The sequence below is a fragment of the Vicugna pacos genome, chromosome 2 (assembly GCF_048564905.1).
Source record: "Vicugna pacos chromosome 2, VicPac4, whole genome shotgun sequence".
In the NCBI taxonomy this organism is placed as follows: domain Eukaryota; kingdom Metazoa; phylum Chordata; class Mammalia; order Artiodactyla; family Camelidae; genus Vicugna; species Vicugna pacos.
The window spans coordinates 21,380,789-21,395,402 of record NC_132988.1 but is presented as its reverse complement, the minus strand read 5'-3'; the positions used below and the strand labels follow the sequence as shown (position 1 = coordinate 21,395,402).

General features: G+C 41.1%; 1 protein-coding gene across 1 annotated transcript in view; it reads right to left on the bottom strand.

Moving 5' to 3' along the window:
• Positions 1 to 14,614, bottom strand: part of RNF150 (ring finger protein 150) — a 226,589-nt gene that overhangs the window by 49,763 nt on the left and 162,212 nt on the right. The window contains exon 5 of the mRNA XM_015249494.3: positions 1,068 to 1,164. Coding sequence (XP_015104980.2) covers positions 1,068 to 1,164 — 97 coding nt within the window. The remainder of the gene's footprint in view (positions 1 to 1,067; positions 1,165 to 14,614) is intronic.

Below are 14,614 nucleotides of genomic sequence, written 5' to 3'. Positions count from 1 at the left end.
GCCAATTCAGGGCTTTGTGATGCTTCAGGTGTGCCCTCTCCAACAGAGACACTGATATTCCTGGGATAATTAGCCTTTTGGCATTAAAGAAGGCCTTTGATATCTGACCTGATCCTTTCTTCTTCAGTGACATCTTGGGACTTTAAAAATTTTATTTATTCTCTGCCGTTAGCAGTGAGGAGTGACAAGAGGGAGGGGGCTGCAAAGCAGAGGGGGGAAAGGGGAGGCTGGTCTCTGCATCCTGCGTGTCTAGCTGCTTCTAGACGGCGCCTATGTTTTCCTCACCTCTCCCTGTGCTGCCCTCGGAGCTGGGGACCTGCCCAGCATCCTGCCCTCACCCCAGCAGCTGGTAGCTCCCCAACCACTAGTCTGTGGCCTTCACTTGATATGGTCCTAGGGAAGCCCTTCCCCAGAGCACCAAGCCAGCCAGCTGCTGTGGGGTGGGACAGATTCTCTGCACCGGGGGAGAGACTCAATTTTATAAAACATATAACTGGGGGCACCAGCTTGACGGTAGCGCTAGAATTACACTGCTCTGGCTCTGGTTTCCTGCTCGCTCCAGCTCTCCACGGAGATCTGAGCTCAGCAGAGGCCCTGGGCCAGATTCCCAGCGGCTGGCCTCCCCTCCGATTGTTGGGAAGAGCTTGCTTCCTCTGGAATTCGGGTGATTGTGGGTGCTATCCGAAAGTATGGCTGCAGGTCTGCTTGATGACAGTGCAGGGTGAGGACCCGGAGGTCAGCAGTGGACCGCCGGCCTGTCAGGCCTCTGCCGGGGTCCCACCCGCTCTCGTGCTCTGCAGCCTGGAAGAGAAGCCTACGAGCTGCTCAGGCAGCATCTCAACTCACGGACAAATAAGATGCACATGGTGGGAGGGTCATGATGTTCTCGGACTGAGAAAAAGTGAGAGGGGTTTTCAGACGTGGGAGATCTCTTACGGCCTCGTCAGATGACGCCACTGCTATGGAACTGAGGGGACACAGGAAATCCAGGTATGACATTTTCTCCCTGCTTTGCGGGTAACGGGGAAAGACAGACATTACGATGCTGTAGACTGTGCTTTGCTTACCGGGATCCCTAGGGCTTTAAGAATGTTCATCTTGCACATGGGACAGGTGCGATGGTCTAGGAGCCAGGGGTCAACACAGGACTTGTGGAAAAGATGCCTGCAATGAGAACCACACATCTTAGCGCGGCGGTAACTGCAGTGGCCACCTAGTCCCCTACAGCCCAGAGACGTGTCCGAGGTCACACGCTGCTTTGTGGCAGAGGCAAGGCTCGGACCTCTGACTCCTAACGCCTGGGCTGGCGTGCCTTCTGCTGTTCTCTGTGGTGCTACAGCTAAAATCTGTCTGGGTCCCAGGAGTGTCCCCTATCATTTGCACCTGAGTCTTCCAAGTTTCAGAAAACGTAAAGTTTGTAGAAACAGAGAGACTTCTTGCTTTCTCGATAGGAAGAATCTCTTAGTGGAAAGAATGCACTTGGGGAAACTTGCACAGACCTTTCAGGATAACCTGAGAGTGGCAACTTTTAAATCAATCCAAAATGTCTTTTCCCACAGTCAGAAGACAACTGCAAAATAAAGCCCCATTTCTGTTGATATTTGGGGTCTCACACAAAAGGGGTGGAAGTGCTCCTGGAAGCATTTCACAGCCCAAGTGACGTTTTAGGCTGTTGCCAGGCTGCTGGTTGTCACATCAGAGGCCAGAGTGAAAAGTATGCTTTGCGGTTTATACAGCTGATGCGCTTGCATTACTGCCATCCTCACGTGCCAGCCCGCAGGAACCGCGCTCCGAGTGGCAGGATAAGGGGGGCATTTGGTAGGTGTGGTGGGGGAACTTCTAACTGAGGTTTCTCTCAACTTGGCTCACAAGAGCCCACTCAGAGATATCAGGGACTGCTCGAGTCAGAGTCTTCTCACTGACAAGACTCCAGACCACAGGCAGAAGCAGTCAGAATTTCCAGCCTGGGGCAAGAAGAAAGAGGACTGTCTGTCTTTTAACAGGGCATCCTTAGGGCACACCACCCATGCCTGACTCTCTCTCCTCAATGTGCACTATTCTTGGAATCCTTCCCTCCTGTTCCCTCACTCTCATCTTCTATTGTTCTCACAGTTCTAACAGTTTTCTCTGTGTTAGAAGGCTTCAGGTGCGAGTGCTTACAAAGGACACCCCAAATTAGAGAAGAGCTCAGGAAGTGCTACCTCTGAAACTGACACTGAGAAGAACCCACGTGCCAAGGATGGGATTAGCTATGGATGGGATCTGCTCAGACCGGGATGAGGAAAAGGAGAGGAGCAACCTGGACGTGTCGTGTCTCCAGATGATTGTTTAGAAGTCCCTGCAGATTTACTGCTTGGAAGGTATATGTCACACTCGTTCGTTCTTTTATCCATGCATCCGTCCAACAAGTGACATGTGCCAAGAACCCTGCTCCTCCCTGGGAATCAGCATGATAGTGATTTGGCACCTTCCCTTTGGTAGTTTAACAGGAGAGGGAGGCACTAATAAAATATAAATAAATGACTTAATGACAACAGTACTAAGTATTGCATTAGAAGAACACGGAGTTGGTGGGAGGCTTGTAACCGAGAGATCTATCCTAGTTTGGGTACACAGAGGAATTTCCCCTCACAGGTGCCAAAGCGCAGACCCAAGGGCTGCACAGACATTGTCCACATGAAGGAGAGGGAGGAAAAGTAGGGTCCTGTAAGTAGAATGACTCACTCACACAAAAAGCCCTGAGCTGGGCGCTGGAAGAAGACTGGTCCCAGGGCAGCAGGATGAAGTGTCCCCTTCACTCCCAACCCCAAAGCTGGAATCGACCTCTCTGTGTTCAGGCTCTACATTCAAGGAACAAGTTCCTAGTCTAAATTTGCTCGCTGACTGGTGTTCCTCCTGGGAAAAAAATGCCGAACATTCTGGTCCCCTTGACCATTCCTGGTAGACAGGGTCTGTTGTGTTTCCTGCACACATGCTGGAGTCAGAAAGACAGCAGGGCCAATCAATAGCTGTTTTAGCCATTTAAGTCGTTTAGCCTTATTTAAGCCACCTTGTATCCCCAAATCTCATCTGCCTCATCGATAAGAGGATATATCTATTCACACAGAGAAGCCTTCCCTGAGTCTCCCACCCATAGAAGCCAGTACTTACTCTTACACCCTAAGTGATTTTTCTCCCTGCACTGGTCATTCTTACATCTCCTCTGTGAGGGTTAGTTTTAAGTGTCAACTTGGCTAGGCTACAATACCACTTACTCAATCAAATGCTAATTTAGGCTATTTTGTAGATGTGAATAGTATCTATAATCAGTTGACTTTAAATAAAGGAGGTTATCCTAAATAATCTGGGTGGGTCTTCCCCAATCAGTTGAAAGGCCTTAAAAACAAAACTGAAGTTTCCCCGAGGAAGAAGAAATTCTGCCTTAAGACAGTACCATTAGCCCCTGGCTCAGAATTTCCAGTTTGTATGCCTGCTCTACAGATTTCAGAGTTGTCAGCCCCTATAATCACATAAGCCAATTCCTTGAGAATATATAATGGGATATAGTCACTTTCTGGAGGACATCTACATCCTCCAATGAGAATGTAAGCCTCTATAAGAGCAAAATCTTCATGTGCCTAATCCACTATTACATCCCCAGCATCTAGAATAGATCTTGGACAGAAAATCAATAAGGCAATAGAGACCCTAAATGACACCATAGAGCAGTTAGATAATTTATATTTTCAGGACATTACATCCAAAAAAACCAGAATATGCATTCTTTTTTCAAGTGCACAAGGAACATTCTCTAGGATAGACCACATACTCGGACACAAAACAAGCCTTAATAAATTTAAGAGGACAGAAATTATTTCAGGCATCTATTCTAACCACAGTGGCATGAAACTAGAATAGATCTTGGCACACAGATGATGCGTCAGGAATATTTGCTACATGAATGGATATTTATCAAAGGACCTGACACTCCTCACCACCTACACATGGTTGTCAAGTCCCATCAACTCACTATTCCTAAATCTCTTCCACATTCACTGCCTCTTTCCTTTTCTCCATGCTGCTCCCTCATTCATGATCTCATTAGCTCTTTTTTCTGTCTTGTTGTAATAGCATTGAAACTGCTCTCCACGCCACCAGTCTTTTCCTGTTCTTTTCATCCCACTCATCCTTGCCAGATTTATCTTCCTAAAATAAAGTACTAGTGACATCACCCCCTTGTTCCATTGTGTTCTTTGCCTGGAGCTGGATACAAAGATGAATAAGGCAAGGTTCTTCCCTTCAAGGTGGTACTGCAGTCCTTTAGTGGTTCCCTGAGAACTTTAATGAGAAAGGCCATTGAAAGGTCACACTCCTGGATTCATCATTTTCTGGCTGTTTGATCTTAAGCAAGCCTTAGCTCTCTAAGACTCAGTTCCTCAATTGTGAAATTTTATATGTATACTTATAGGTATGAAGTTCATAAATGATTGGGTCTGTGTATGTGTGTATAAGAAGGGAATAAATAATGCCCACATAGCTTAAACCAGAAGTCCTGGTCTTTAATTGTAAGTTACCATTAATCTTATACATATCTAATTAATATACTATATCTTGGCTTTAAGTATTACATTATCACTCTGATTTCTACTCTAAACTTTCTAATGCTGAAAGCAAGTAACTGCAAATTTAAGAAAAAAAAATCAAAAGGAGACCTAAGGGCAAAAAAAGTGCTGAAATAATACACAAGGTGATACATAGGGTGATCATGCTGGTTATTAACTAACACTCATTTATTTCTAGCACCGTATTTCTTGTTGACCAAATATGAAGATTATATCTTTACAACTAGGGTTGCAAAATAATTTTTTCCTTCCCAAATGGAAAGAAAAATAAAAGTCACTAGACTAAATAAATGAAGGGATAGGGAAAGAATCTGGAGTTTAGTGAAATGTGCCGACAGTTCAATAAACATCTCCAAGGCAAAGTCAATCTTAATTCATCCTATTTGATGATTCACAGTGGAGCGCTATCCCTTTCCATGTTTTAACAAAGGCTGCATGAGAAAGTATACACAGAGGAACAACAGCACGAGATATTCTATCACTTAACAATCCTGACAAGCTGGAAATACAACTGAAGGTTGACCAAAACTCTTCTCCTTCACTAAAGGGAAGCAAACATTTGACAAAAGATGATGCCAACAGCTGCATCATGATGTTGAGATGATTACAAAAAGTACAGTAAGTTCTTACATGATTTGGGCAGTAATGACAAACCCCACTAATCATTTCCGTACCTATTGATTCTTGTTTTCTGTTGTCCTTTCACCCATACACACATGTGACTCTCTCCTCAATTAAATGACAGATTTTCCCCACTAGGAGGCAGAAGGTGCTCTTCGGGCTTCCTATCTCATTTACTTTTGTAGGCTTTGTTAGACCCTGCCACCCTCCCATGGACCTTAGGATCCTGGGGCTTTCCTTTTGGCACCAAAGAAAGCTGTTTTATTTCCTTTGGTGAAATGGTTGTCAAAGAACGTGAGTCACCCAGGGACCCAAGAATCCCATTCTCCCAGGCAACACAAACTGTTTAAATGAGATATAGCCAGTGCTTCTATGGGTAGTTGAAATGTTTCTTCTGCGCCACTAAATCTTATCTGCTAAGCTGTCAATGACGTAAGAGTGAGCTTTTAATTAATAGATAATCATTTATTAATAAACAGTATCTACTGATTATCGAATGCCTACTATGTACTAGGCATGTTCATACATTATTAATTCACAACAGCCTTATGGGGTAGAAATTATTATTCCCATTTTATGGAAAAAGAAGCTGAAGCTGGTTAAAGTAAATTAAATTATCCAAAGAGCTAGTAAGCTGCAGAGCTAGGTCTCAAACACAATCCTATTGTCAGTGTTTTTTCCCAAATCTATATTCCACTGCCCTTCCTCCCCGCACTGAACTCTCATGAGCAAGGCGGGGGTACTGGAAGAATTCAAATTTGTATTCTTTCCTAACTTATTTCTGTGCTCCACCTTCAAGGGGGAGGTACCTTAGTTACAGGGATTGGGAACTGAGCAAAACCAGAGGAAAAGCCATCTGTCTTACATGCATGCATTTGGCTACAGAAGAGAAACACTGTCAAATATTGGCCTCATCAGGCCTACACTTAGATATCAGCCTGCTTGCTTTATTTAGGAATGGGATAACATGAGCCTTGAAGTGCTCTGTCCTCCCCCAGTCTCCACTGCCCAATAAATCTTAGTTGGCAGCTCCATTACCTTTCTACAAATTTTCAAATTTGTACCATGAAATACCACAGAAAGAAATATCTACATTTCTTTTCCAAGGCTCTTCCCAGCCTGATCTGGTTTCTCTTTCTTGCCTTGGCTTTCTAAAAGACATATATGCTATCACTCCTCAGATTTGAAATGCTTCAGCTGCTCCCCACTGCCTACAGCACAAAGTCAAAATGCCTGAACACAGCATACAAAGAAGGCTCACCCAATCTGGCCCTTGGCACATCTGCTACACCCCCATGTTTACCCTACACTCTCACCATAACTCTGGAATGTCCTTCTCACTTGAACAAATTTTTTTGATGTGGAAAATCTTGCTCATAACTCAAGTCACAGCTCAGATGTCCCTGCTTTTCCCTGAACATCCCACCCCTTTTCTCCAGACTCTGCCAAGGAGAGTCAGTTTCTTTTCCTTTTCCTCCTATTCTGTTTTTTCACATATGTTGCAGCAGCTGAGTATGTGCTCCGATTTCAGGGTTTGAAGACCACTCCTTAGCTTTGTGATCTTTGGCAAGTAACTTAAATTGCCTGTGGCTCAGTTTTCCCTTCCGTGTTTTATGACAATGTCCTTTAACTGACAACTCTTTGGATTAATATTCTTTGCAATAACCCTTGAGAGGGTTTTTATTACAACTAAAGGACAAAGGACACAAAGAGGAATAAATAAATCTCTAAGTTAGTAGAAGGAAAGAAATAACGAAGATTAGAGCAGAAATAAATGAAATAGATGTTAAAAAGCCAATAGAGAAGATCAATGAAACTAAGAGCTGGTTCTTTGAAAGGATAAACTAAATTTATAAGCCCTTAGCTAGACTCAGCAAGAAAAAGAGAGGACCCAAATAAATTAAATCAGAAATTCAAGAAGAGATGTTACAATTGATACCACAGAAGCACAAAGATCATGAGACTATTATAAACAATTGTACATCAAAAAACTGGGCAATCTAGAAGAAATAGGTAAATTTCTAGAGACATACAACCTACAAAGACTGAATCATGATGAAACAGAAAATCTGAAGACTACTTACTAGTAAGGAGATTGAATCAGTAGTCAAAAACCTTCAACAAGTAAAAGTTCAGGGCTAGACGTCTTCACTGGTAAATTCTACCAAACATTCAAAGAAGAACTAATAACAATCTTTCTCAGATCCTCCCAAAAGATAAAAGAGGAGGTAACTCTTCCAAACTCATTTTATAAGGCATTACCCTGATACTAAAACCAGAGAAAGACCTCACAAGAGAAGAAAATTACAGGCCAATATCCCTGATAAACATACATGCAAAAATCTTTAACAAAATATTAGCAAACCAAATTCAACATTAAAGAGATCACATATCGTGATCAAGTAGGAATTTATTTCAAGGATCAAGGATGATTCAACATCCACAGTTACACCATGTTAACAAAAAGAAGAATAAAAATCACATGATCATCTCAATAGATGCAAAAAAGCATTTGAAAAAGTTCAACATTAATTTATGATAAAAACGCTCAAAAAGCAGGTGTGGAGGAAAAGTACCTCAACATAACAAACTCATGACTAACATCATATTTAGTGGTGAAAAGCTGAAAGGATGTCTACTCTAGCCACTTTTACTCAATGTAGTATTGAAAGCACTACCAGAGCACTCAGGCAAAAAAGAAATAGAAGGTATCCAAACTGGAAAGGAAGAAGTATAACTGCCATTACCTGCAGATGATACGATATTACAGATAGCAAACCCTAAAGATTCCTTCAAAAACTGTTAGAATACATGAATTCAGTAAAGTTGCAGGATACAAAATCAGTACACAAGAATCTGTTTCATTTCTATACATGAATAACAAACTATCAGACAGAGAAATTAAGAAAACAATCCCATTAACAATCACATCAAAAAGAATAAAATACCTGGGAATAAATTTAACCAAGGAGGTGGAAAACAGTATATTGAAAACTATAAGACATTACTGAAAGAAACAGAAGACACTAAAAATGAAAAGATACTCCATAGATTGGAAGAACCAATACTGTTCTAACGTCCATACTACCCAGAGCAACCTTCAGTATCCAATGCAATCTCTATCAAAATTTCAATGACATTTTTCAAAGAAATAGAATAAATATTCCTAAAATTTGTATGGAACCACCGAAACCTTCCAAACAGCCAAAACATCTTGAGAAAGAACAAAGCTGAGGGCATCACACTCCCTGATTTCAAAGTAGGTTACACAGCTATAGTATTAGAACAGTATGGTACTGGCATAAAAACAGACACCTAGATCAATGGAATAGAATAGAAAGCCCTGAAATAAAGCTACTCATATATGGTCAATTAATTTACAACAAAGGAGCCAAGAACATACATTGGGAAGGTACAGTCTTATCAATAAATGGTGTTGGGAAAACTGAAGAGCCACATGCAAAAGGATGAAACTCGGCCACTATTTTAAGCCAAATACAAAAATTAACTCTAAATGGGTTAAAAAGACTTGAATGTAAGATCTGAAACCCCAAAACTCTTAGAAGAAAATATAAGTGGTCAAGGAGCTTTCCTTGACATAGGTCTTGGAGATGATTTTTTGAATCTGACACCAAAGTTAAAAGAAACAAAAGCAAAAATAAACAAGCGGGACTACATCAGAATAAAAAGCTCTCCACAGCAAAGGAAATCATCAACAAAATAAAAAGGAAACCTTCTGACCGGGAGAAAATATTTGCAAATCAGGTATCTGATAAGGAGCTGATATCAAAAATATATAAAGAACTCATACAACTCAATGGCAAAAGAAACCTCCAAACAATTTGGTTAAAGAATGGGCAGAAGATCTCAATAGACATTTTCCCAAAGAAGACACACAGATGGCCAACAGGTGCAAGAAAATATGCTCAACATTATGAATCATCAGTAAAATGTAAGTCAAAACCACAATGAGATATCACCTCACTTCTCTCAGAATTGGTATTATCAAAAAGACAACAAATAACAAATATTGTCTCAGACGTAGAGAAAAGGGAACCCTTCTGTACTTTTGGTGGAAATGTAAATTGTTACAGGCACTATGGAGAAACAGTATGGAGGTCCCTAAAAAAATTAAAAAATAGAACTACTATATGATCCAGCAATTCTACTTCTGAGTATTTATCTGAAGAAAATGAAAACACTAACTTGAAAAGACACACGAACCCGCATGTTCTTTGCAGCATTATTTACAACAGTCAAACATGGGAACAACCATAGTGTTCATCCATGGATAAATGGATTAAAAAATTGTGGTGTATATATATATATATACAGGGAAATATTATTCAGCTATAAAAAGAATGAAATTTTGCCATTTGTGACAACATAGATAGACCTTGAGGGCATTATGTTAAGTGACATAAGTCAGGGAAAGACAAATACCATATGATCTCTTATATGTGGAATCTAAAAGCAAACAAAAAAACACAAGCTCATAGATACAGAGAACCTAGACTGGTGTTTGCCAGAGATGTGGGGTGAGGAGTAGACAAATGAGCGAAGGAAGTAAAAAGGTAAAAATAATGAAAGAAAGAAAGAGAGAAAGGAAGGAAGGAAGGAAGGAAGGAAGAAAGTAGAAAGAGTCAGTTTCATTACTGCTTAGCTAATATCATTTCGGTGAACTGAGAACCACTAGACTGCATACTGATCTTATATGATAATAGAGTTATTCTGTTGGTAAAAATATATTTCTTGCTAATATTTTTGCCCAAACTCATTTTAAGACTTAAGATAAATGTGTTAAAACCCTTGTAAAAATATTTCCTAACTAAAACCAGAAAAATGGAAATGAAACAAGATCATTCTTGCTCATAATTGGCATTTATTTTTTAAATTCAATAATAGCTCATGTTGGCAATGGTGTAAACAGTCTTATATCCTTTGGTGGGAATGCAAATTGATTTAACCTTTAGTGAAGGCAATATGACAGAGTGAATCAATTTTGAAATGCATAACCTTTTGATTCAGTTTAAAAAAAATGATTTCCGTTTAGATTGATGTCTTCATAGTGAGAATAAATTTAAGCTGTTAAAAGAAAAAAAGGATTAAAAAAAATTACCTGGCCAATAAGAATCAAAAATGTCGTGGTGTTTTGGGTTTTTGTTTTTGTTTTTGAATCACTTGTTTATATATGGGTAAAATTAACAGTATTTTAACAACTGGTACGGCCCAGCACTGACCAGTCTCAGTAGACGTCAGTTATAAACAGTGAGCGTTACTCTATAGAGTTGTGTATTCCTAACACCAAGCCCTATGGCCTTGCTATTCACTCTGGTTTACTATTCTATATACCGAGGGAGGTTATGACATCTTGGAGAGCAGAGATGAAGTGTTTCTATCTCTCTCAAAACCTAGTAGAGTAACGCATAGGCTAGGCTCTCAACATTATTTGCTCAAAAAGATGAATTCTGAAATGTCCATCACCCCAAATCATTATTTAAATCACAGTAATTTAGCTCCTATTCCTTGCAAGTGAGTTTCCCGTGGTAGAGCTTACCCTGGAAGCACCTTCCTTAATTTGTATGGACTCTAAAACATGAAAGAATTCTGTCTTCTCCTGGGGGCCTAATGAGGACAGTATGTGGTTGATGAGTCCACGCTCTGCTCAGACTGCCAGGTAGACATCACACGGGGCCCATCATTCTATGCAGATTTCATCAATTTATGGATCTGGGTACAGGCATTACTCTGTTAGAATGACAAAAACAGCACTGGTGATGGTACCTACAGAATGTCCATGGAGCCCAGACTATGTAACGGCTAGTGCAGAGGAGAAATGGATTCCATTCCTACCAGAGAAGAGAAATCTAAAGTGTTCTCATTGATTTTCTTAAGATTCCACTCCATCCCTGCTCCTGAAATCACATGAATTCAATGAGAACTTCACTGGAATCTTGACCACCATAGCTTTGAGAAACATGGAAATCACTGGCTTTTTCTGTGCATTATCTGTGGTCCAGGAACCAGCAATCTTAAGTATTCAGTGTATCATAAAATTTCTCTGTATTTTCTACTGTGTTGTATTATGTGAACCAGTAGGCTTAATCTCCATCCTTCTTACTGAGAAAAGAGCCTTGCTGACAAAGTGGCACGTTCTTTCAGTGTAGCATATAAGGTGGATTTCTTAGTTATACGTGAGGAAGTCTGAAAAAAAAAGAGTACTTCTGCAAACTGTTAGAGTCTAAAACTGATGCCAGAACTCACTACTAGGAAGGCTGAGTTCTGAGGAAAAGTAGGAAAGTCAGCACAGACGGAATGACAAATTAACGTATGACACGTAGGTAGCAGTACTCTATGCAAAATCTTGTGCTAGGCATTGTGGGTACAAAGATGCATCAGGTACGCCTCCTGCTGGTGAGGTGTTTTAAATGCAGAATTGACAAGCTGATAGGAAGATACACAGTCCATACTGTGTAGAGCTTAAAACCTCGAGCCTGGGGGTCAAGCAGGTTTCATTTTTATTCATGGATGACTGTCTGGAGTAACACCTAAACCCCTCCGAGCCTTATACACTGAGGATAATAATAGCACCTATCTGAGGCACGCATTAGCACTGCTCATCCCTTATGCGGGCTTGCCGGCTTTCAGGCACATGGGAAGATTACGGGCTCTCCTGGTGGCAGCTATGGCCATGTGACTACTTCTCGCCAATAAGTTATAAAGAGAAATAACAGATTTCACCTCAAGCTATGACATGTAATTACTGACTTGTCAATAAACAGTGTGCAAGACAGAGACTGCTCTGACAACCTATCATGAGCTGATTCTCTTTGTCGAGACACAAATGGACACAAAAGGTAACTAAGGTATCTTTGTTGTATTAAACCACTGAGAGTTGGGAGGTTTTCTTTTTTTATTTTTTTTAAATTGTTGTTATTGTTGCTGCTGCAGCAAAGCCTAGCCTGTCCTGACTAGTAAATACCTTATGAGGTTGCTATAGGGATTAAATACTTATTTGTAAAGTGCTTAGTGTTTGGTAAATAGTAGCGACACCAACTATTTTAAGTGATGTCAGTACAATGTGTAAAGTGACAGGCCATAAACAGATACAAGCAAAAGTGCCACAGAATTCGAGGAAAGGAACAGCTACTTCCTGAGGAAATTAGGAAGCTATGAGATGGGAAGAACTCTGAAGTGTGGAGACTGGAGGAAAGAAATCCAAGGAGAAGGGAATTCCCATGAGAAAAGGCATTGCCTGCGGTATCAGTAAACAGGATGTTGCAGCCACCCAGCCATCACATTGCAGCCACCCCCGACCATGCCCCCGGAAGAGACTCAGGACAGGAAGCACAGGATACGGGCCTTAGGTAGCTAAGGGGCACATCAAAGGAATAATTTCAATGAGCCCAGACTTCTGCATTTTCCCAAAGAAAAACACTTAATTCCTTAACTTGAGATATCTGGTTTTCTTTAATTAATAGTAATCTTTTGATGTTCTGACTACCTGGTCTTTGTTGTAAAAACTTGTATATATCCTGGTTCCTCCCCTATCTCTTCGGAGCAGTCCTTCAGAGCGATCTGAGAGGCTGTCTCCCAGGCTTGAAGTTATCAGAAAGTCCGCCAAAATAAAACATAGTTCTCAATTTTTTGGTGTGTATTTTTTTTCAGTCCATTGTATGTATGAAAAATTCAGTTGGAGGGAAAGCTAGACTATTTCAAAAGTAGGAACAGGAAATATATTTGGAAAAGATGGGTCCAAATCAGTGTTTTGAAATCATCTAGATGGGCTGAGCAGAAGGAGGTAGGTACAGTGAGGAAAACAATCAGGGACCAGAGCCAGACTTCCCTTCATCTTGTGGTCATGAGCTGCTTAGTCCCTTCCATGTTGTCTCATCCTCCTGTGTCTCATCTACAGGAAGTCCCTGCAGTGGGGACCAGCTACGCGGACAGCAGCCGACACCAGCCTCTCCCTACCACAAACTCTACTCAGTGAGCCCGGTGCCTTCTGTGAGGGTAAATCTGCCACTGGGCTTGGTCTGAAATGTTTGGACCAATTGTGAGAAACTGTATTTCCCTGATTCCTCCTCTTTATGTTACATAAACATTGTTGGAAAAAAAGAAGAAAAGGAAAGGGTAAGAAGAGCTGTCCCACAAAACCAGGAGTAGCCAGCCGTATTAGGGCTGTCATTACAAACACAATGACTTCGTTTTGGTAAGCTAACATGCTATGTTAGCAGTTTTACCTGCTGGAGGGGGTGGAAATGAATGCAATAAAGTCAATGGCTGCTCACCTCACTGGCACGAACGCTGCCCTTCTGTAAAAAAGGCTGGTCTGTTTTCAGGCCCATGATAACAAGCTTGGAATCATTGTGGAGAAAGCAAATTCCCTAAAGCTGGGCTAGATTTGATTTGGCTTCCTTGGGGTTCTTAAACATTTGACTTAGAGTGAGATGGCGGCTTCTGAGGCAGGCTTTTAAGCCAAAACCAGAGCCCAGAGTGTTGAGTGTAATGCACAGTGCCCTCAGGGGACAGGGTGAGGGTTGGGTGAAGGTGTCAAATCCATAGCAGCAATACCAGTGTCTTGGAAATCAGAAACCCTAGCTGTGATCCGGGCTCTGAGATCCAGAGTTAAGGTATTCTTTTAGTTAAGTAAAGGGGTGTTAATGGTACCTTCCCTATCTATATTATAGGTTGTTATGAGATGCATATTACACATTATATGTAAAAGAGATCTGTAAACAGTAGAGCACTTTTCAACGTATTATAATAAATGGCCACTAATTTCACCCAGTTGTCCACAGTACTGGGTCTAAGCAGCATGAAAGGGAAACCAACAAAACTTAAAGAACAAAGAAGCTGCATCAGATCCTTTTGCTACTAAACTCAATTTCTTTACTAGTGACTGGAAGAAAGCAATCCTTTGGGAATGCAAGTTCTGAGGGAATTGCTGAACCCTCCCCTTACAGTGTGTCTCACTCCCCCGGGTTCTGGTAGATGGAGGCTCTGCACTTAAAACTTGACCCTGGTCTAATTATACTGTTTGGCTGGGGCAGCAGAGCTGGTTGGCATTCGTCCCGGTGTCTAGTTGATTAATATAACTGGGGATCATGACATTTGAAGTCAGAATGCCATATTTAACAAGGTTATTACAGTTCAAGACTTCTTTCCTAAGGCAGCATTCGCTCTGTTGAAAACACAACAGAAAGTAACACATCAGACATCAAGTGCCAATGCTGCCATTTCCTTTCATGTTTCCTTCCTTTAATCCCCGAGATTAAGTGATAGCTAATTTTGGGCAGTTTATACCAAGTGATCAAAGAAGAATCACTGGAAAGCACCATTAGCAAACTTTGAACTTTAATTGTATTTAGTTTTGACTAATGTACAAAGTG